The 24,302-nt window shown below is 41.0% G+C and overlaps 1 protein-coding gene across 2 annotated transcripts; it reads left to right on the top strand.

The window, feature by feature from the left end:
- The first annotated feature begins 1,087 nt into the window (after positions 1-1,087).
- PRR14L (proline rich 14 like) lies at positions 1,088-22,030 on the top strand. 2 transcript variants are annotated; one of them, XM_075718454.1, is made up of 10 exons: positions 1,088-1,123; positions 2,579-3,088; positions 4,625-4,706; positions 5,988-6,053; positions 8,307-11,775; positions 15,195-15,263; positions 16,046-16,208; positions 16,491-16,597; positions 17,630-17,701; positions 18,376-22,030. In XM_075718454.1, exons 2-10 carry the CDS (start codon positions 2,624-2,626, stop codon positions 18,650-18,652), a joined length of 4,770 nt encoding a protein of 1,589 aa, XP_075574569.1. In that variant the 5' UTR covers positions 1,088-1,123; positions 2,579-2,623; the 3' UTR covers positions 18,653-22,030. The 2 variants fall into 2 exon arrangements, with proteins under 2 accessions (XP_075574569.1, XP_075574567.1); XM_075718452.1 differs by having other exon boundaries at positions 6,933-11,775.
- The last annotated feature ends 2,272 nt before the right edge of the window (positions 22,031-24,302 follow it).

Below are 24,302 nucleotides of genomic sequence, written 5' to 3'. Positions count from 1 at the left end.
TGAGCTTGCAGATGTGCTTTTCAGAAAGTCGGCTCAATTACCGAGCTGCAAATGCACGGTGGGGAAAAAAAAACCATACATGCAAAGTGTGTTAAAACAAACTCTATAAACCCTTCAAGCTTAGACCTGACGTGGGTTTGGAAGAAGCAGGCCCTCGGCCGCCCGGTGTGACGGCAGGGCTCGCACCGAGGGAGCCACAGGTGAGCGGGGCCGGCAGCGTCCTGCCCCGCACGGCTGAACGGGAGAGCGCATAAACCCGAAGCATTTACAGGCAGCCCTCCCGCTCACGGCCGTTAACCCGGCTATTTCTCCAGTTGCGGGTCTATGAAAGTGAGCCGGAGCAGCACAGCAAGGCGCCCGAGCTTCTCCCGCGGAGCAGCTGCTAGGGGCGGGCTGGCAGCGGCGGGGGCCGCTCCCCTGACGGAGGGCGGCAGCGCAGAGCCAGCAGCGCGGCGGCCCGCACCGGAGCCCCGCCAGCGCCAGGGGGAGGGGAGCGGGGGGCACCGCGCGGCCCCGAGCGGGCAGCGAGCCCGGGCGCCTCAACGCTGCGGGCCGCTCGCCGGCCGCGGCGGGACGAGCCAGCCCCGCGGCGGCGCCGCCGGAGCCAGCCTTCCAGCGGCAGGCCTGAGCGCAGCCCCACCCCCTGCCAGCGGCCGCGCAGCGGGGCGAGGGGCGAGCGCGGGGCCCTGACCTCCCGGTGCCGTGTCCCCCGCCGGCGGCCGGCCGCGGCGGCACCGTCCCGACGATGCCCCTCAGGCAGCGCTCGCCACTTCCGCATCCGGGGCCGCCGGCCCAGCACATGCGCGTCACGTGACGCCCACCACCGAGACGGGTGGGCAGGAGCGGGCCCGCGCCGGGCCGGCCCCCACCCCCCCCACCCCTCCCACGGCAGCCCGGCGGGCGGGCGGGGCCCCCGCTGAGGGGCGGGCCTGGCGCGGGCGCCCGAGGCGGGCCGGAGCGGCCGCTGGCGGGGGCGGGGCCACAGCAACGGTCGCCGGGGCCAGGCGCGCAGCCCGAGCGGGCGGGCGGGCCCGGATGAGGAAGTGATGTGAGCGGGGAGGGGGCGGGCGGCGCGGCACGGCGGTTGCGGGCAGGAGCGGGGCCGGCGGCCGCTGCCGCTGAGGTAACGGGCGCGGAGCGATGCGACGCGGGGGCTCTGCGGGGGCGCGGACCGCTGCCGCGCTGCGGACGGGGGGGGTCTGCGGCGCGGGCCCACCTCTTCCGCCGCCGGGCGGGAGTGGGCAGCGGCGCCCCCGGGCCAGGCGGGGCGGGGGGCGAGTGGGTGGCAGAGGGGCCGGGCCTGCCCCGCCCGGGCGCGGCGCGGCGGGCGCTTCGCGGGGCCGAGCCCGCTCCCTGCCGGCACCGGGGGAGGCGGCGGCGGGGCCGCCGGGTACCGGCGGTTGCACAGTTACCGGGAGCGGCGGCCTCCTCCGGTGCGCTGCCTCGGGGCGGGTGCGGACCGCTGGGGACGGGCGTAGCGGATCTCGCCTGCCGTCGGGCCGCCGCTGTCCGGGGCCGAAGCGGGGGCCTCTGCCTGGAGAGAAGGCGAGGGGTTCGGGGCCGGGGCTGTCGGCGCTGCCGCGGCGGATCGCACAAAGGAGCGCTCCCGGCCCTGCCCGCAGCCGGCGCTCCCGCAGCGCGGCTGGAGTTAGTCCGTATCGCTGGGGCGGCGGTCGGTGCCTAAAGGCAGCTGTCCTCGGCTACTCCCGTAAGGCCGGCGCAGGTGAAGCGTCTTTCTAAAGGCTGGTTTTGCTTAAGGAGCTGGGAGATCAATGCTCGACTAATAAGCCCTTGTTTTTGTAAACTGAGTAACCGATGCTTCTGTAAAAACCTGGCTTAGCCCATTCCTGTTCATCCGTGTATCTTCAGGAGCGACTAGATTGTCGCGATTTCAGACCAGGGTTTTCGTTTTGCCAACAGCACTTGTGTCGGAGCAGTCTGAACCCCGCTCCGCTGTGATGCACACGCTGCCGTGTGCCCTGGCTGACAAAGCGGGCTGCTGGGGACCGGTGCATGTAACTCTGGCCTGAAGAGGATCCTGACACTGGTACCAGGGCTGCGTGGAAAGCAGTGCTGGCCCAATGCATCCTACGTACAGCGTGTCAGCTGCTGCTGTGAGAGTAGCTACAAGGCATGGTGTACGATGGATGATGTCTTAGAAAGTGTTCCTTCGAAGTAGAAAACAAATGAAGAAAAGTTGGGTTTTTTTCCAAAGATTAGAAACTTAAGAAAATCACAGGAAAACAAATGATGCTTTAGTGTCAGCTAAGGAGTAGGATGCCTAATACAAGCCATAGCGATTTGCTTTATAATCTCTCGGGTTTTCCAGAAGATGAGGGTATATCTGCAGGGAGACATCTGAATGTGAAAATGAGGCTTGGGAATATCTGTTTGTCCATACTCCTTTCCTTTGTTAATGAAGCATTTGTTTAGATACTCAAACATTTCTCAGCTCCTTTCTTAAAAAGTTATTTGGAAGTATCTTTCTTAAACATATATGCTTGAATCTTGAAGAACGAAGCTTTTAATCTAGAGATTACTCCCACATACATTGATTTGACATTGCTTTTATTTTTAGGGTAAACTGTGAAAAGCTTAGGAGAACCAATCTTCAACTGCCCTGATGCTATCATCTGGGGTGGAATCTCACCTTGATTCTTCTGTGTCTGCTGTAATAGAGGAATTGCACACTGGACTGCCAGAGAGCATCTCCACTGAACTTATGGCTGTATCGGAGCCTAATGTTGGATTAGATGCAAAATCTGATGTATCAACGCCTGTGCTAGCACACAGTGACAGTCTGTCAGCTAAGCATCATAGGACTTCTGGAGCAGAAAACTTTTGCCAGAAGACAGAGGATTCGGGTGATAAGCCTAATGTGATTTCTCATGGGCCAGCAGAACTCCTTACTGAAGAATTACGAAAGGCTGGAGCCCTTGAAGAGGATGAAAAAAATAAAAAAAGAAACTTTAGGAAACTAGACTGTTCTTGTGATGGATACCAGAAAGAAGACAGAGAGGCACAAGATGTTGAGGAGTATCATGCTGAATGCTGTGCTTTAACTCCTGGGGAAAGTTGGTCAAAACAAGTAAGCAAATGCAAAATTCATCCCGGTGTGATATTTTGAATTTAGGGTTAGAGTGACTAGGCAGAGGACTTTGTCCATGTTGTTTCTTGTTTCTTATTTGTGTCTTCTGGATGTGTGTTATTATTTGGATTATCATGGCTCCAGTGACAAATTAGACTATACTTCAGTAGACCAACAGTATTTTAGAATATCAAGGTTTTCACTTTCTTAAATACTGTTGGAATGGTGTGAGGCAGGTATATAACAGAATGAAGAAAACTCTGGTGACTAAAAAGGAGAGAAGCAACTTAAAAGCTCCTTGCCCTGTATCCATGTTTTGTGGGTACAGCATATTCTACTGGTACTGTCATCCCCAGTCAAGGTACTAACCACTAAATAGCAGGTTTTTTTCACTCTGGTAATAGTATTATAATACTATAGGGGTAGCAGTTTAGTATTTCAGTTTTTAATCTAAAAATAAAGATTATTCTTCATTTTTAGAATTATTGTTTGTAATTAGAGAGGAGATCACTGTTAGTTTCCTCTTTCAAAACAAGAGACTCGCATGGTTGTGGCACTTTTTTCCCTCCCCTCTAGAAAACACTGATGTTATTTCTAGGCAAAGGCTTGCTGAAAAATGTGCTGAAGAATACTCTATTAAAAACTGAAGTGTCACAAAAGTATCACTGTCTATTTAAAAATTGAGATTTTTAGTGATTTTCTTGATCAGATTTCTTTAGTTTCTAAATAGTTTTCACACACACCAAAGGAACATAGGGGAGAAAAAAAGTATTGTGACTGAACACATACCAGCCAGGAAAATCTGGATAAGGTGCATAGGTATGTGTTTTACGCTAATTGCTGGATGTTGCATAGTACTAAAATACTTTGTGGTTTTAACTCTGGATTTTGATATCTGTTTGATTTATTTGAAAGTTTGTGAAAATAAAGTTAACTAAATTTTCCCTAGTGATTCAGTTTTCCAACTTTCACATATTTCAAATATGCAGGTAGTTTGGTTGTGGGGTTTTGGTTTGGTTTGGCTTGGGGTCTTTTTGCAAGTAGACCTAGGTCGTCTGTTCCTGGGTTTATGTGTTTTTGAGCCAAGGGAAGGAGTGGTAGAAGGCGGGTTCTAATAAAGATCAGAAGCAGCATGCATCTTACCAGAAGGATACAGTAATGGTCTGGGGATGCAAGATAGACCTGGAGACTGGATTACTCTTCTGATTCAAATTTGCGACAATTTGCATTTTAAGCCACTTACGTTTTAGCTGCCTGTGTCACAAGACTTCATTGCTGCTAAATACAAATCTTTTTTGGATGCATCATTGTTTAATGGTGAGACTATAGTGATTGATAGAATCAGAAAGGAATGACAAGTGCTTGTGTGAACCACTTGCAATGCAAGGCTGCCTCTGTGCAAGGGCTGATATGTTCTGAGGTTTCTTGGTGGTTTTCTTATTCAGAACTAACCTAGCTGAGCAGGTACAGTCCCTGAAATATGCTAAACATTTCAGAAAATCAATCAATCTTCCTGATATTTCTGTCTTGTTTCAGGAGGACCCTCACTTAAACCAGCATGAGGTGAAGTCTTCAAGAACCTGTTGCACTGAAATAGTGGGATCTCTGAAGAACACAGGTGCACATTTTAGTTGTACATCCCTGTCTACCCCCTGCTTCTCTCCCAGGTTACTTTGTTGGTTTAGAATTGATGATTGTGAGATAGCTCATTTATTTTGCTTTACAGTAGGAACTACTACCCTGCATAGTTAGAACAATATGAAAACTTAATCCTCTGCTTTTTCCTGACAGCATGTGTACTTTCCTGAAGACCTTTTATGTACAAGACGTGTTTTAGTTGTTTAATTCCAGTACTTATTTACCCCCAAGCAGAAGGCATTGTTAATAGCAGATGTTTTGCATTTCCTTATGTTTCAAAGCTGGATTATATGAGAGCAGTAACAGAGTATAGTAATTATATGAGAGCAATAACAGCAATAAAGATATGAAAAAGTATGATTCATTCATTTTCTGATGTTTTAAAAAATAAAAAGTGCAGAATCCAAAGGAAGAGGTCAACAAAACTAATTCTTACTTTCATTACGACCTGTGATCTTCTAGCTCCAAATACTTTGGTCACTTTGCTTGCATCTAGTAATTATTTTCTTTCTCCCTCCATGCTCTCATAACCAAAACTTGTACTTAGTTGAGGAATGCCATCTAGTCTTGGTCCTTAGCAGAAAATATGAAAAAGATCTGCAGAAGTCTGAGCGAATATGTTCCCTGTAAAGTTTTGAATATGAAGATATTCTATGGTAACTGTAATTTTTTGAATTAACAGCTTCTTCATGATTTTACAAAAAAGTTTATTAATAATCATAATTGCTTGGACAGAATGAGATATGCATTCTATTCTATTCTATGCATTGTCTTCCTATGGATGACTCACTGACAAAAATGCCTTCAGGGAAGAAGAAAGGGAAATGGCCACTGAATGCACAGCCATATTTCTAGGATGGAGCAGATAAAGTACCCAGCTATGTTGAGCTTTGATGTTACAAATAAGCTTTACGATGTTGGCCATGACTTTGTATGTATTGAGTTACAGGACCTGCAATGCACCTAGCTCAGTATTAGAGGAATCTGAAAAATACACGTCTTTGGATGCCTGCTGCTTATGGGGAATGTCTGTATTGAAAAGGATTGCATTTGTTACCTTAGGTTTGTGGTGGGGTAGTTTGTTTGGTTTTTCTTCTGAAGGCTTGTTAGTAGAATTGCTAGCATCAGTTCTCACTTCTGAAAACATTTTGGGAACCAACACTGTACACAGTATTGTGTACAATACTAAAAGGAACTTCATAAACTGAATGCCTTCTAAATTTAATATATGGTTCTGATTTGCTTTATTTTTCTTATGCAGAAGAAAACCAAGCAAATGTTCAGGTGACAGCTGAAACTCTGCCAAAGCTCACTGAAGAAGTACAAGGTATGAAGGCTGATGGGACTAGGATATTTAGTAAAGCAGAATACAGGAATGACAGAATGAGTAAAGGTCTTCCACCTGAGAGCAATGAATACCTAGATGTAGACACAGTCATGGCCAGAGCTGGGGTTTCAGAAACCAGCATGTTAGATTTTTTAGAGCCTTTAAAAATCATGGACATTGAATCAGCCACAGAGCATCCACAAGAAACAAGTGAATATGAGTTGAAAGCCCATACTGCCATGCCATTGAGAACAGGGGCTAATGTTGTATCTATTTTGGAGAGTAGAGAAAAAAAGTTACCCAGACAAAATCCTGTTAATGAATTCAGTACATCACTTGCTAATTGCCAGACTTGTCAGCAGGATGAAGAAAACAATGCTCATGACTTCTGTACTGGTCCTGTACCTAAACATAATGAACCTCATAGGTTGTCATCAGTAGAAAGTTGTAGAACACTCTCTACAAAAAGTTCTGAAGTTCTGTGTTCGGTTCTGAAAAGCATCTGGTATCTGGACTTTAGAAATATGCCACTAGAAAACAATAGTACTGCAGTCCATGGAATTATCAATGAAACCCCCAAAAAGTATCTTCCCAAAAACATCGAAAGTCAGACTCATTATGATCATGGAACTGGCTTTGTAGAAAATCGAACCTCCGCATCTGTACCAGTTGAGCAGGTCTCAGTGGTCAGGAGCGAAGGATTATCTAGTGCTAAAATTGATCATAGGGAAGTAAGTGCTAGTATAGGTAAATCGTACAGCTCTGAATTTGAAGAGGCTGCTGAAGTCCAGAGAAAAGTTGCTGTGGGAGATAACATTGAAGTTGGTAGCTGGCCTGAAGCTCAGGAGGGTGCTAATTCTGAGCATTGTCGTTCTTCAGTTTTTAGTTCTGTTGCTTCATCTCCTGAGGAGTTCTCAAAAGAAAAATTTAAAATGGTCCCATCAGAAGGTTATAAGTTGAAAAAGGACCAGTGGCAATTCTCTGTTGGTCATCTATGCAAGGATGATATAAAAGAAAATAGTCTATTGATGGTAACGAGCAACATTGCTTCACATGAAATTGGAAAGACAGACATATGCTTTTATAATACCTCCAGTAAGATTTCCCCTCCCAGTACTCACAGCTGTCTGGATCTTAGTACCAAGCTAGAAAAAGATTCGCCTAAGGCACAACTGCTTGAAAAGGAGTCTGAGAGTAATACAGTATCAGATGAGATGGCTGGCAGTTTAGTTGAAGCTACAGAAGCTAATAGTAATGACAGTTTGTCCGCTGGCAAAGAAACTAATTTGATTTATACACTAAATGTACCTCTGCCTCCTGTTGCACAAAAATCAAGAGAACCTCATCGTAATGAGTGTCCTCCTTGTACTGCTAATGAAGTTTCAAGCAGGGACAAGGCTCAGTATAATCTATCTGGAAAAGAATCAGTTGGTGCTTCTGGAACAACAGGGGAACAAGTCGCTGAAATTGTGCTTCATAAAGACAAATTAAAGTCTTCAGTAAGTTCCAGGACTTTTGATAACCCTAATATGACAAGCAAAATTTCCCAAAAGAACATGAAGTCTTCAGCAAGAGATACAGAGAGTGTGGTCACTGGTTTAGAAAATGAACATAGTGACACATGGAATTGTAATTATCAGAGTATAAAAGACCAGTGTACAGCTGCCAGTACGTCCAATATTTTATCAGGGAGTACATGTGTAGGTGATGTTCTCCCAAACAGTCATTCTTTTAATGTTGAGGTTGATAAGAAGATTGAAGAAAATTGTAATTTGGAAGGAGAAGCTTCAGCTGGATATAATAGTAAAAAGACAATCATCTTTCCAGAAGCACGCTTCCCTTTGGCATGTGGATCTCTTCCTTGTGAAGATGACTGGGGCAACAGAGGTATAGATCTGCATGGGATAAATGACATTTCCACAGCAAAAAACATGTTTTGCTCAGCTTATACTGCAGAGAAGTCTGTTGCTACCTTGGTAGGAGATGAGATTTCAAATAAGAATATGGAGGTTGTGAAACAATTTGATCGTTGTAAAGTAACAGATGGCAGTGAAATTGTTTGTGACAGAGATGAGGCAAAAGAACAAATCAACATGTGTGCTCTCCAGACAGAATTTGATAAAATAAGAACTGTGGATTCTCCAAAGGTTCCTGAAGGCAATCGGAGAAATAAGACTAGTGAACAGCTATTAGTCAGATATTTGAACAAAAAAAACTGTGTTCATAATTTTGGATTTTGCAACTCTCCATTAGGGCCGGAGAAGAGAGAAGTAGGCACATATGAGAAGAAAGAAGTGTCATCACTCACAGCTAATCCCTCTGAGTATAGTGCTTCAATCTGTGATACATGTCCGTTACTCAACAACATGAATATTCAAACACGACATGCTAGCCAAACAGAAAAGACCCTTCGTCCAACGGAAAATCAGTGTCTTGCATGTCAGAGTGAGTTTGATAGCTCAGTTCCAGGCAGCAAGCAACATTCAGAAAGTTTAAACAACCAACCAAACACTGGCTTACAAACTACGGCTACTTCTCTGGAAGAAACCAAAATATCAATTGGCTCTAGTCAAAGTGAAGAGATACTGTTAAAAACAGGTGACGACCCGCCTCTGTTAGCTCATAAATATGCAAGAGAAGACAGTTTTCAAGGAACTCTGAAAAAGAATGTAGTGGATTTGGACTTTTTAAATGGTATGAGAAATGAAGGCTGTTCAGGATACGTGGGCTTCATCAGTGATCTAACTGAGAAGACAATAGAACCAAAGGAACACGAGAACAGATGTGAAAGAGAAGATAGAGGAACTCTTGAAGAAAGCTTTTCTGATACCAAATCACATTGCTACCAGCATGCTTGCTTTATCAAATGTGCAAAAGAGAAAGCAGAGCTAGTGTTTGCAGGAGAAAAAATGCAGCAATCTTTGCCAAAGATGAAGTGGTTGGTGGAGGACCAGGAAAATACAGCTAGTGCCCCATTTTTTCCCTTCTCATCAATTCATGGGAGTCTGTCATATAAGCCAGAAAATATGAATGTGCTTTCAGAGACAGAAAACAAAAAAAGTCTGAGAATAAAATCTATCTTAAATAACTCTTGCCCGCAGTTAACATTTGAGCCTGGTAAAGAAGCTGATGCTAAAAAGGGTATTGGTCCATCCCATTTCGGAAAGTTTGACATCCAAGAATCTTTTAATGAGACTCAGGCGGATTCAGAAACACTGTCAGCTCTGAACTTGGGAATCTCTCTGCCTGAGAAGCAAAAGCTGTGTATGTCGTCTGAGAATACACCAATAGATAATCGTGATTCGTCTTCAGGTGAAGTTTTTAGCAAAGATTCTTCAGTGACAAAACCTCTGTCTGTAACAACGTCTGTTAAGAGAAAAGCCAGCAATGCTGAGATTCCATCTTCAGAGAATGAAATGGCAGCTAGCTTTCTGAACGGTGCAAAAAGCTCAAGAGTTTGTGCACACAGCAAAGATCTGAGAGATGAGGGGCATAGCATGCTAACTGTAAAAGACATGGATGTGACCTCGCCAAAAAGTACTCGCTGTGGAGAGAAGTTTAAGAATACATGTGTAGAAAAGAAGATGGGAAGAGAAGTAGCCCCTAGAAAAAAGTTGCCTGTAGATTCTTTTCGTGATGGAGAAGATTGTCTGTGGGCATTGTTAGAAGATTCAAAAGAGTCTGGTAGCAAGAGAGTCCCTCTCAGTACAGAGAATTATGGAAAGGTTTTGGAAGAAATCCCAAGATCTAACCTAAGTAATCTTTCAAAAGAAAGAAAAAATGCTACAAAGCTCACAAACTTATCAGGTACCAGTCTACTTTCAGAAACTGTGCATGGTTGTCAAGCTGAAGATACATCTGACACAGAAGCTTCACCAGAATTGCAGTATAATACAACACCCACATTTTATCCATGTATGAGTATACTATCAAACAGTTGCAAAGAATCATCCCCAAACTGTGTAGTTTGCAGTGAAGTATGTGTGCCTTACAAATTAAATGCACAGAGCAAAGATGATGTAAAGGAGATTACAGAAGGCCAGGACACTATACCAACTCACTCAGTTTGCAAGGAAAATGAGGCTTTAGGTTCAGAGAGACTTGATCAAACAGAGAAATGTCAAGTACTTAAACGAAAGAAGAAGTATAAGATGGAAGTACATCCATCAGACAAGGCACAACAAGAACAGAAGTCAGAATATCAAGAGAAAGCAAAAACCACACTGCAACCAAGTATGTTGAGCAGTTCAGAACTCTTATGCAGCTCTTCAAAGGAGTTGGTGACATCAAGAAATACAAGGTTTGAAGGTCCTTCAGAGGAGATTTTTGCTGTCAGAAGCAGTGAAAATAAACTATGTAGCACTTTACAAGAAGTCAAAAGGCCAAAGATTACCACAGATATTATTAGTTCACAGTTTTTGAAGACTCAGGATTCAGAAATGGAAAACCTGAACCTTAATTTAGGGTGTGATGGAATCCCTGGTGCCTTTGGAACTACAAATAAACTAAGAGCACCTCTTCCATTAAAAAGACAGCCTGGAAGGACGTGCAAAAAAGTTCCTACATCGTATCAGCTCAAAACTGTAAGAAAAAGCAAAAAAATTAAGAGCTCATCTTTTTTTGAGATTCCCCCAGAAATATCTCCTAAGCAGGAAAACACACGTCTCAAATCTTCGTGCTTTCCATATAAACCACCAACGATGGAACCGGAAACAGCCATGAGATTCATGCATATGCCAAGGCAGAGGGCCGAGAGGTGCAGTTTGTTGAGCAGCTTGAAATGTAGAAAATGTACCAAAGAACCAGCATTGTTGAGCAAGCTGTCTGCAATGGCTAGCAAGCTCCTGGCACCTGCCAGAAGCATCCATAACTTAGAACCTCTGCCGTATTCTTCTGAAATTCTTCCAGTGTCTGAGAGGTACAGCCAACGTAGATCTAAAAATCTACTGGAAGCCTTTTCTTGCATTAACAGGAACTTACACTCACGCTGGGCTGACAGTTGGTGCACCAAGATGTTCAGCTTTCAGCCTTTGGCACTTTATCCTGCAGAATCTACCCAAATACTTTTTTCAGACTTGAGCCACAAGCCTCCAACCTCTTCCTTGGATACCCCAGTTTTCCCAATTTCTTTTCACATAAAATTGGACTCCAGTCCTGTGACAGACCTCACAGGGATTACATTCCAGCACTCTGTACATCACAGACCAGTTTTGGGAGAAATGCCAGCACCGCCTTCAAAGTGGACTTTCTCTTTTCTGCTGTCTCAGAGCTGTTCAGATACAACAGCTTTCAAGGAAGATTCCAGTCTACATAATGAGCTGCATTCCTCTCTCTCTGTAACAACCCCAAGGGCTGCTGCCCTTCATCCTGACCGTGGAAGAAATGCCATAGCTGAAAGAAGAGGAGGTTGCTCCATGCTTGGCCTTCACACAGTGTTAGCACTTTCTTCCCCTGGATGTTACAGGATTTGGACAAGAAGAAGAAACTTAACCAGTCATATTCCTACCATCCAGAGACTATTTATATCACAATTCGCACAAGGTTTGAAAGGGGCAAGGTATCCAACTTCTGTATCAGATGACCTCGTCTCTTCATTGCCATACTCATTGGGCAGGGTACTATCCATATGGAGTCAGCATGGTCCTTCTGCCCATCCCTCCGAAATCACTCCTCTCCATTCCAGTCACTGCAAGTGGCAGCCAAGTGTGGGCATCGAAAACAGGTAAAACCCATCAACTTATTTCTGAGATTAAATATGTATAGGGTATGTACTTGCTCCTTTTTGGGAGGGAGAGGGTAATTGCAGCTTGTATTGGAAGGACAGTTTCCCCTGTTCCAAATCTACACATTCTGCCCCAAAAATGGCTCAACATGGAAGATTCTTCCCTACAGAACAGTCTGTTAGCTGAATTTAAATATATTTGCCTTCACTTCTTTAATACTATCCTGTTTTGGCAGAATGGCTAACTCTATGTTCTTCTCCCTTGCAAAATATACACACCATGCATCAGAATATATAATGCAGAAAGGTGAGCTACTTCCTTAGGTCTATTCAGAGTGACTGCAGAACAACTGGATTTCTGAGGTAGGAAAGTTTTTTTCAGAGGTCTGAGCCATACGTGCCACTTGGAACTACTGTAAAATGCTCAGTATCAGATTAGGAAGAATCCTAAGGGGCAGGGGGTGGCATTCACTTAAATGTTTAATTGTATTCCATGACTGTTCTATGCTAATTGAAACCTCTTTATGTATGCCATGCCTTTTGATAGTATGTGCCCGATGTATTGCTACAAGTTGCTACAAGCAACTGTAGCTCCAGTTCAGGCTGGTAATGAATTTGTGTGTGTGTGTCATTCTCGTTATGAGTGGGAAGAGGACTGAAATCTACGCTGCATATTTAATTTAACTTTGCTATCGGCATTTGAGATCTTTTTACCGAGAGAAGAAGTTCCTAGCTCTGTTACAGGACTTTTGCATGCTCTTGAGCAAAGATTTTGCCCTTTATGCCTCAGTGACATGGGGAAGTTCAGTCCCTGATTTTATAGTCTTGAGATTCCTGGACAGAGTATAGGCTCATGAGCATTGTATAAAAGTCAGTTTGATTAATTCTTTTGTTTAATATGGCAATCTCTAGAGAACTGTTGAATTTGGCTTATCTTATGTCATAGCTTGACATGTGTATAACTAAAAATCTTGCCAGATAACTAATGCTGCATTCTGCTTCGTATAAATGGATAACATACCTAAAAGTTTAAGTATATCACGTTACTATAAATTCTAATGTCTACCAAAGGTGTGAGTGAGCTTATGAAAGTATTACTCCATTCTGGGAGTTGTTAGTACTAAAAGAATGAAGTTAAATAATGGTATAAAGACAATTTCGCAGCACATTCTATTGGACCTGTATTCTTTTTCATTGCATACAAGTCAATATATCAGGTTGAATTTTCAAGTGTACAAATTATACTCTGGAAGTAATCATACCAGTAAACTACAGTTTGAGCACTAAACTTAAAAATAAGATGTTGTTGCCATTCTTTAAAAACAAAACAAACACTTTTTAAAACTTACTTCTGTGTATGAGGTGAATTTATTATTTTGTATTGTTGAGGCATGTTATGCTTGGACTGGGAGATCAGAGCTGACTTATGCTCTCGTATTTTCTCCCATGCTTAAGTCTACAGACTCCTAGGCAGCTTGTTACAGCATATCCAGTTAGCTAAAGTATAAGAGGATTTAATTCCTTGACGTAAAGGGTAATTTGAAAACCAAATGTTTTGCTATGAATGATCTTTATCCCAAAGGGAGAGAAGCCAATCAAACCTTATCACCCGAAGTGAAAAATAACCCAAAGTTAAAATAGTCTAAAACTCAGTTTGGTTTTTTCTCTAAAATATCTTACAAATATGTGTATGAGAGCCCTAATTCTTCTGCCCCACTCAGATTTTCTTTAAAGTGAAGTTGTTGTAGCATGCAGTGAGTTGAAAAGAATGTTTGCAGAAGTTTAAAAGTGCAGCAAATAAATTCTATTCCTAAAGAAGTTAAGGAAAAATTAATATTAAAGGTTTAGCTATAAAACAATGTAAAGAACAAAACCTAACATTTTAAATATTTAACACCATTTTAGATTCCATTTTGCTGAAAATTGATAGCCTGTTGTCATCAACTAATATTTCTTTTTTTTAAAGGTATTAACAGGAACAGTGACAAAAGGATAATTCAGTAAATCTCTTAAATTTGTGTGTACTCAAAAAAAAAATCTCCTATGAAATAAATGTTTGGTATATAAATACAAGAATACAAGAAGTATGTTTGGTACAGTGTAAAAGCATTTTCAGCTCCCAGCATGACAAAAATCTTTGCCTGTTTTGATTAAGATAGTTAAAAATCAGAAAAATTAAAAAGTGGCTCCAAGCTCTCTGCAGGCCATTTTCTTCTGGAAGAGATCTGTCCTCTTTAAATTATTTTATTCATTGTTAGTGTTTTTAATAACCAGGAAAACAAGGAACTCTAGTAGTTCTGTCTAAAAATCTTCTGTCACTTCCAGTGCCAGTAATAAAGCATTCTTTAAGTGAAATCTCGTTTTCTAATTAATGCTCCTTTGGATTCAAAATTTCTAAAGTGTTTTTTTCTTTCCCTGTAATTTTTTATTATTATTATTGCACAAAACAGTAAGGTCTGCCTCTAGCACAGAGGGCTCTGATGCACTATTGATGCAGGTTCCAGTAGTGTTGGGATAGTGAGTGGAACATTGGGAGAAACAAAATGTTACAGTTCGGATATTAAATGACAAACACAAGAAATGAGTCTTTCTGACCTCCTTATGTTTGGACTTATCTGTGCTGCCAGCATGGTTGGTTTTCATTTATTTTGTAGCATTCCAGTCTGGCTGTAACTTCTTTGCTTTACAGTGAAGTACGTTTAGCTGTTCGTTTGGGAGAATAGCAAGTACAAGACTTGCTGTTTAATGTAATAAAAGCTGTCCCAACTGATTTTTTTTTTTCCTGCTATTAATAGTGTGGGCACAAAAATAAAGCTTAATATCAAAGGACTTAGAGCTGCTGTGCTGACTTTTATGCCATAGAATTATGGCAATTACCAACCCTTGTGGAAAGGCCTTTGGTTATTCCAATCGATTAAGAATATTCAAGTAAGATTGTGGGAGTTAGAGACAACGGGGAGTTGATCTTAGCCAGATCTTTCCTTTCACTTGTTACTGTTGCCACTCTGCACTTTTTTTATTTAGTAGCCAAATCCCTCAAGGTTTTTGGTTACTTTAATTTTAAAAACTGGGGGGTTTGAGTGAGGAATATAGACTTTCATAGAAATAATTACAACTTTCAGACTAATACTGTCTCTCTCTCTTTCTGTACTTTTTATTTCCTTTTCTCATCACTACCATTTTTAAGTAGGACTATTTCCCTAACAAGCCATCAGTGAAATTTAGCGGACTAAATGGCAGATGTGGCTTGCTCTTGTATCATTTTGGTCTTTCATTCTCATTCCTGATATTAGCATTTTTTGTCTTACAGTCCAGTTTATACTAATAATTTTTCCATCATCTTTTTTATAGTGTAAACCTAATTTCTGTCTGTCTTTTTTTGTTTTGTTTTGTTTTTTTTAATTCTTCTTTTGAACCAGCTATGCTATGTTACCGCACTTACCTGTACAGAGTATGGAAGCACTACAGACTGCAGGTCACAAGATACAGTGAGTCTCTCGGACTTTGTTATTCATTCTGAGTAGTGGGATCATAAACTTTCTCAGAAAGACATTGCTTATGTCATTTTGGCTTTCAGCTTTTGGCAGCTCACTTCAGGAATAGCTTCCTGATTAAAATGCTAGTGAAGTAAACTGCCTGGATCATGTAATGGAGAAGTGTGGAGGGGCATTACTGCAAACACCATGTAGGTCATTGCACAGAACAATTCTGTTACTTTCAACCATGCTGTGCCACTTAATATGAAATGAATATGTGAAACTATAGAAGTTTGTTTCCTTACTTGGATATATGTTCTTTCTGTCTGAGCAACTGGACATTAGGTGCTGAAACTTCCTTCTATTCTTTTTCAGTGTTGGGATGACGGATATAAAAGCTATCTTTTAAATTTATCTGTAAACAAAAAGTAATAAATTAATAGTTGTGTCAAAGAAATTTGCTGAAAGAAAAGGAGGATTAATCACTTTCTATTAGTAGTTGCTAAATAGAGCTGTAACCTGTTTAACTATATGAAAAGGAAAAGAGTGTGTTTAAAATTACATGTTCAAACACACTGGCAGTTTAGTTTGTTTCAGTATCAATGCAGGCTGCAGCAGTTCTTGGCTGTATGTATGTACCAGGGAGAGTGTTCACTTACTTAGGCAATTTCTGTGAACTGCATTGCTTTTTGTGCCCATAGTGCAATTTAGGAACATCACCTGAGAGCATGGAATGCTGTTTCAGCATAAGTTGGATATTAATCTCCATATGTCCCCTTCTTCCTCTGTTACAGTCTGGAAACTTCATTCCCTCTTCCGTTACCAAAGTCACTTCCAGAATCATCACCATCTCCCCCCAGGCTTTCGGTATCAGAGCTCCAGGTCCATGCCCTTGATGAAGCTGATGCTTCTGTTCCAGCCTGTCTTAGATCCCAAGATGACACAGAACTGAAAAAAGTGAGTTCATTTTAGATATCTCAGACTCTTGGTTCCCTAGAACTTGAAGCTGCTGATGATATTATCTAGTAACTGTTAAAGATGAGGAGAGAAAGTACACTCTTAGTCCTAGTCTGTGCTGCTTCTTTCTTGTTCAAGCAGGAGGAAGGTGGCAAAATAGAGAGGAATGTTTATTCTATAGATAATATATACTCAACATAGAAGGGAATTCTGCTGACTAGCGTGGTCATTATTTCCTTCATTTTAACTTTTTTTTTTTCCTCTTCTTTTTTCTTTCTTAAGACTGAGCCAGAAAAGAGGCCAAAGAAAGTCTCACAGATCCGAATCAGGAAAACTGTTCCTAAGCCGGACCCTAACCTTACTCCAATGGGACTACCCAAACCAAAAAGGTGAGCAGTATCTTTTAAATGGACTCATACTAGCTTCTGTTGCTTACGTTTCCTGCATAATAATGTAACAATTTCAATAAATGCTTCTCTTACCACCATTTTGTATACTCCCAGTTGAGTGACATCAGATGTTTGCTTCCTTCATAAGAAAAGATTGACACAGCTGTATCAACTGTATAAAAGACTGAAGAAAGAAATTGGTCTTTGCACATAGCTTTTTTTCAAGTGAGGAAGGATAAATAAAGGACTATTGGATATGAACTGCTGACGGGGTTTTAGGCAAAATGTGACTAAGCTGCAATGGAATGATTTTCTAAAGAAGTAGTTCGTATTGATAAACATACATTGAAAATAAGTAATTCGACAATGCACGGTGAGATTAAGTGATCCATTAGGAAGTTCTGTTGATGCAAATAATGCTGGATTTCTTCACAGCCCCTTCTTTGTTTGTGGTATATAATCTTAGGGAAATGTTAGTTCAGTGTAAATGTGGGTAACAACAGCGCCAGATAGTGATAAAGCTTTTCCAATCAGTCATCTAGTATTTTGTTCATTTCTGTCTTAAACAGAAGTGCCAGCTTTGACAAAGGAATGCATTTCTTCAGAGATCAACTTGCTAACTGTCAATAACTAACTTTTAAAATCAGTCTCAAGAGATTAAATGTTCATCTGCTAAACTTTAAGTCTTTTAAGTTACAAAAAAGTAACCTGTGAAGGGATTTCCCTTTCTTCTTTTGAGCATCATTATTTCAAAACATCATAGAATGCTAGAAGGAACATTGACCTCTGCAGAAATGGCAAGTCTTGACCCAGACCTTATAAAAACACTGTATGAAATTAGGTACTTAACCTAATTTTTCATTCCTCCCTAACCCCAATTAGAATGTAAATCTGTGGTTTACGTTAAAGCATAATTAGCTAGCATTTAAGCATAGAACTCAAACCATACTTGTTTCTAGTAAATGTGCTTGTTGTGAAGAGAGGTAGTTTTGAAATTCTTCTTTCTTGATTGATTTGTCATTACTTTTTCAGGCTTAAGAAGAAAGAATTTAGTTTAGAAGAAATTTACACAAACAAGAACTATAAGTCCCCTCCTCCAGCCAGGTTGGTTCTGCTTCCTAATGAGAAAACTAAGATAAATGTAAATTCTTAGGCAGAGAGAGGGAGAAGATTAAAGGTGTCTGAAAGCTAAGAGGGAGATAAATTTTTGAAATTGCTCTAGTTTAAAGTGGTAGAGAAAGTTAATTCAATGATAGTATCTTTTACTATTTGGATGGGAAGCTGTGAAATAGAAGATGAACTAAGAATTTGCAGCTGTTTAAGTATAGATTTGTATATTTTTTTCATCTGCTCATTCATTGCAGCCTCCATCCAAGTACAGTACTTATTTTTTCAAAATTCAAATGCAACTAAATATTCTTTAAAATACTAAGGATAACTGCCCGTCATCATGTATAGCATGATTATCAAGACTGCTACATTTTTTAATGTTCAAATCTATCTGTTCTACAAAATCAAAATTTTATAATTGTGCTTTTGATCTGAAATACGGATAGAAAGAGATTCAACCCATGTGTCTGTGCACCAGTAACAAGTTAGTTAGCTAGCAGTAATGTGCAGTTGTAGGAGGTGTAAGCTGTAGATGAGTATACATTACAAGAGGTGTGGAGGGACTGTAAAAGTTAGAAGTGTGTTTACTTGGATTATGAAATCCACCAGTCTCCCTGTCCTTAACTTCTTCTTGAGTATTCATGAGTTCTATCCTTTGCTTTTACCAGGAGCTTGGAAACAATCTTTGAAGAGCCCAAGGAGAAAAATGGACGCTTGATCTCTGTCAGCCAGCAGAAGAGAAAGCGGATTCTAGAGTTTCAGGACTTTACTATTCCCCGGAAAAGGAAGATACGAGGCAAAATCAAAGCAGTGGGTAGTTTTACCCGAGCAAAGAAAGCTGCACTACAGAGTGAAGAGTTAGATGCTCTTCTGAGTCAGAAGCTAATGGACCTTGAAGCGTTTTTTGCAAAGGAGGCTGAGCAGCAGCAGGCCTCTAGTATCTGAGGGAGCCATTTAGCTGGTCCAATCAGCTCCTTTAGTATTCTAGTCCTGTAGGGAGAAAGCTACTGACTTCTTCACACGTTACTCTACCACTCTGTTCTAATATCTGATGGTCAGTTTTTGGCTGTGGCCCTCTTTAAGGTGCTATTTTATTTTATTTTAAAATGCTATTGGAGGGATTCTTTTAGGTCCCTGTTTGAGTGTAACACAGCCACATAGAATTTACCATTCCTTCCCAACCTCTAGAAATTACTGCTAGTGTTTAATTATGTTTAAACACCTTTTGGGGGTAGAGAAGGAGTGTAAAGGAGGATGTAGTGTACCTTCAGTGATGATAGAACTCTGTACTCCAGATCATTTGCACATTTGAGTCTGCTGTTGTTACTGTAATGGCTATTTTGAACAACCTGACAGAAGAGATGTGGTGTTTGATAAAGATGAATTCTAGCAAACACATTCTTGATATACCACTAACTTCTTAATAATTAAAAGTAGCTGTCTGGGTTTGCTTTCAGTTGTTTCTTCCGTTTACTTAGAAGGTTCCTTCTGAGTTTCTGTGCCCTTCCTGGCTTCAGGCAGCAGAAGCCCCCCATAACTAGACTTTAAATAACTTGCACTTTGTATATGTTTCTTTATTTGCTGCATGAGGACACCTTTTAACATGCTTGAGCTCAAAAAAAGGTAATATTTTAAGAAAAAACTGTGCCCAGTACTAATTTTTCCCAAATAGTAGAGTTTTTAACCTTGGCTAATGCCAACCTCTTCTGCAGAGGAAAAGGTAATTAGCCCATGAGGATGTTAAGCTGCAGGATATGTACGTAGAGGTGTTTAGTTAACTGAGCTGAGCTGCTGTATGCAGGGAACACCAGCAAAATCTTTGAGAGTAATTTTTAAGTTATTTTATTTCCAGTAAAAATATCAAGTTAATTTTAATGCCAACAAGAAAATACTTTTTTTTTCCATATTGAGGGGTTTTTTACCATTTTAGATTTACAATTCACGTAGCTCATAATTAGATATTCTCTGTACAGCACTGTTGTACATAATACCTAGTGTTGTACAAAGAGCCTCCTAGCATGTGGGAATTTTTTTTTTTCATTATGTAAGGCCATTTGTAATTATCTGATGCAGCACTGGGCAATTTCTCAGCTATACCTTTTGAGGGAAGAGAGCTCCCTTCTGTGATAACTTCTGTTAAACTTACTTGAAGCATAATTCAAAATGAATGCTAGCTGCTGTTCAGGTAATTTCTGTCTTTCAGTGCCTATAGAAGTTATTCAGGCAAAGCTGTCATTGCTGGGATGCTCAAATTTAATTAGTCTGTTCTTTCTTTCACTTGTCACTTGAAACTTGCACTTTCTTATTTACCTACCCATATAATAGAGTTTCTATTTACCTTGAAAATGAGCAAATATCTAATGGGTGGGTATTTTTAATAAAGTCCCAATAAATGCAGGACTGAGAGTACCACCATTATCTTCTGTTGCTCTGCCACTTCTCTTTCTGACCAAACAGAAAACTAAAAATTAACAAGCAATCTTTTGAATTCCAGAGCTTTGAAAGTAGAGAAATGGAAGAGGATTATTACACTGTGTGTGCCTGAGCCTTGAAAGAAATATAATCTGGGTGTGTTTTGCTCCCAGCTTATGTGCTGGGATTCATAGAAGTTTACATTCTTGTTTTGGAAGCTAATTGTCTTTAATCAGGAAGACTGAAGAAAAGAGTGGAGTCCACATTTAAAGTAGTGGTGTTTGGGTTTTGAGGGTAAAATAACAAGGCAGGCAAACTTTGAACATATTGACATACTATTTCAGCAGCAAGGTCTGGTTAACCTATTTGGGCTGCTAGAGAAGATTTTAATTGATCCGCTTTATTTTTATAAAAAGAAATCCCTAAAAAAATAAAGGTTGACTGCCTTTTAAAAAACGTTTGAAAGTTTCCCTATACTGGTTTATTAGCCCAATTATTGGCTGGTTGGAAGCTGTAGCAAGAGTGAGATATATATTTTTATGGGTTTATGCTATAGAAAGGAATCGTTACACAGCATTCATTCATCTTCTATTAGTATGGGAGGCTTCTAGTGCTGTGACACAATTGAGCTGTAACCTTACTGGGGCTTTTAAGCAAACAAGGGTGTGGGTGAGGAGGGAGGAAACTTGGGTCCAGGCAAAGTTCAGACCTCTAATGTGCTTCAAAACACAGAATGTGGTGGGTTTTTCCTTTGGGTTTGGGTTGGGTTTTTTTGTCTGCTTCCCTGTTCTGTCCTGTTTCTGGTTGCTTTGAAATAACATCTTAGCTTTCTTTTTAACAGCTACAGCAGAGAGAGCAGAGCAAAGAAACACTCCATTCTCTTTTGTTTACAATAATTAGAGGAGTTACAAAATGATGTTGCAGTTGCCTAGCTTGTCCCAGACCTTAGTTTGTGGAAACCCAAATATACAGCATTATTCTGTTTTGGTTTAGTATTTTTATGATGATAGAGACATAAGCTAATTGAGACAAAGCATCTCTTCCCCCCCCCAGCATACAGATGTCAGTCATACTTGTGCACTTTTTTCTTTTTTCCTTTCCCACTGCTGTTCCTGTTTACAGCACTCATGGAACAGCCTTGTTCCTTGTGGCTGCTGCTTGTACACTGGGAGTGATGACTGTGCGAAAGCTAGGTATTTGCCACTCTGAGCTGCTTCTGTCCCAGAGAATTGAAAGAAAAAAGTACAGAGGATGCATCTTTTGGCGTCTTTCATACTTCCTTAGCTGGAGGATATGTACACTTGCCTTTTCATAAAGTGAACCCACTCCAGTGAGGACTTTTTTTGTATCATCATGGAAAGACATTGTACATATTGCTCACAGAATGATGACTAGAGCAGCTTGAGAAGAATTGCAAAGCTTTTGCCATGTACTGTCTCTTAGTAGTAACTTTTGCAGAGCCAGGCAGCTCTTTGCTAAATTATGGGAGGTAGAAAGATCACTTTCCAAAAAAAAAAAAAAAAAAGTTATCTTATTTTCATCATGCTACAACTGGAGCAGCTAAGGCTACTTCAACGTACGTTACAGCATTTGCCTGGCTGGCCTTTGTGGCTGCATACATTTGAGTTCTGATGCTTGCCAGATATGATTTTCTGCAAGCAGTTCTCATTTATTGTTTTTGATTTAAGGTGGGCCTTTGGTATATTATGTTCCAGGTGCTCTTCTAGAATATGGATGGTAACTGTGGATTAAAAGTCTATATGATGCTATCAAGTTAACAAATAGCTCAATGAGAATTTGTACACTTGTGCCATTAGCCTCCATCATGCTCTTGGCATTTTGTTTCTGTTCAATATTGTGTGAATCTAAAATTTTACTGTTTCTTTTGTGTGTGTTTTTAATTTATGGAAATAAATTTTTCTGAGAACCCTTCAGGTTTTTTAAGGCCTTCTTTAGGCTTGTATCAGTAAAAATGCATGCTATATCTGTCTTGCATACATGGGGGAAAGAGGTCAAATCTCCAAAGAGATTAACACCGTTAAGTAACTGGGTGGGCTTTTGGTGAGGCATGGAGCAGCAATTCTGGCGTTCATTCATCCGTAGCCATACTTTAACAGGAACAGAAACAGACCTGGGGGATTTTAAGTATGATCCTAGCTACTATTCATAGCATCCATCTCTTAAGGTAGTAGAGTAGCAGGAGCCAAACAGCACAGACAGTTCCTGCTAGGTTCAGAACTGGGAGATTCAAAGCTGAAGCAGGCCAATGGCTCATGTACTACAGTCTGTGCAAGGCATCAGACTGGTGCTTTTAAACCAAAGCTGAAGCATAGAAACATCAAAAAGGCCTATTAAGCATCTGTAATGTCTGTGCCAGAAAACAACTCCCCCACCCCTCCAACTCATAAAATCTTGTGTGTAACCCAGATTTTCAATTTATTGCTATTCAGCTCTATGCTGCTCTTGGCAAAACTAAGCTGGCAGATGCATTGCTTCACTCTGTCTCTTAATTCTCTTCTCTGACTGAAGTGCAGTGTTATGTGGGTCCCGCAGATGGCATGTAAGCTCCAGTAAAGAAAGTAAGGGAGCACCTCAGAGACCTAAACAAGCATCCTGTGGTTCCGCCCGCCTGCCCGCCCGCTTCTTCAGGCCTACAGCTTGCTGGCCACAACACAGTATGAGGATTTTGCTCTGTTACCATACTGGCACTTGCTTCATTCACCATTTACCTCTCCCCTTTTTATCCGAAAGGTAGATGAGTTTGGACTTGCATCCTCTCTGTGTTGTTTGATTAGTCAATGTCAAACAATGGGATAAATGAGAAAGAGAACAATCTTGGCTAAGACGCGCTGAATCTAAAACCCTTGCTGCTGGTCAGGGTGCAAATTTTTTATTTCTCAGGAAGTGGAAAGGGGGAGGAGAGGGGCGACTGTAAGTCAAAGAACAGGAAAGACAAGCTAGGCATGGAATGAACTGTTCAAAACCAGGTACTCTTAGCAGTGTATTTTACAACTGAGTATTGCTGCCTCACTTTGTTGTTTTTGGTGCAGGTTTTTTTAATTTTTTTTCCTTTATATGGCAGATACATTGACTTTATCTCTATTGCAACTAACCTGTCTTCACTATTTGCATCTCATTTATTGCTAGCGGAGGTTAATACAACTGCAATATATGTAGCAAGGACTGGAAAGTTTTGGATGAAGGATTTTTAATTTTTTTTTTGTAATTAAAAATCTTAACCTTGCGTGGTTCAGGGTGCGTGGGAGCAGAAGGTGATAACACTCTCCCAAACTGAAATAAGCCCTGCCCATGAAGAGCCATCCACTCTAAATCTTTATCCACTCACACGCAAATCGAATACATGATACGTTCTGTTCAAAGGACTTTATATCACATTCAGGCAATTTCTGCTTGTAAAACCAATGATGTTTAATTGATAAATCATATTTTGACACTTCATAGAATCATAGATTCAAAGTGTCAAAGTACTATAAAGTAATGGTTGGAGTTTTTGACAAGGATTAATATCCATTGCTTTCCTTCACCTTAAGGCTGCAAGCATCCAGTTCTGCTGGCTATTAGATGCCTTAATACATTAATTTGTGAGAGAAAAATGTTTTGATTTGCTAGTATAAATCCTTGGTTAAAAAAGCAAATACATTCTTCCCAGTTGAAAGCAGAAAAGACTACTGATTCTGACAGCAATTACATATACAACCTATAGCATATAGCATATATGTGTATTCAGCAAAGACTATCTAGCTGCAACCAGAATCACGGACATACGAGGACAATGCTGCAACTGCCAAAATGTCAGCTGATTTTTTTTTTTTTTTGCATGGGAACTGTTTATAAGATAAGCAAGGCAAACTGCTACTGACTAACCTGTGCCACTCATGAGAGTCTGTACTTTAGTCCATGGTATCAGCCCTGCGATTTCCACAAAAATGCTGATTTCTCCATAGTAGTTGTACAGAATCGCTGATCCTAGTTCTGTGTTGTGGGTTATGCAGACTGGTCTGTGCTGTTCCACATGATGCCATGCTCCAAACAAGAAAGGGGTGACATATGAGTGGTATTACATTATCATAAACATAAAATCTGCTTTAAAAAAAAAAAAAAAAAAGACGAGAGTATTCAGCATACGTTTCTAGAGATGACTGTTTCCTTGCTGATTGCTTTG

This window comes from Pelecanus crispus, chromosome 11 (assembly GCF_030463565.1).
Source record: "Pelecanus crispus isolate bPelCri1 chromosome 11, bPelCri1.pri, whole genome shotgun sequence".
NCBI classification, from domain to species: domain Eukaryota; kingdom Metazoa; phylum Chordata; class Aves; order Pelecaniformes; family Pelecanidae; genus Pelecanus; species Pelecanus crispus.
This window is presented reverse-complemented; position numbering and strand designations above follow the sequence as displayed.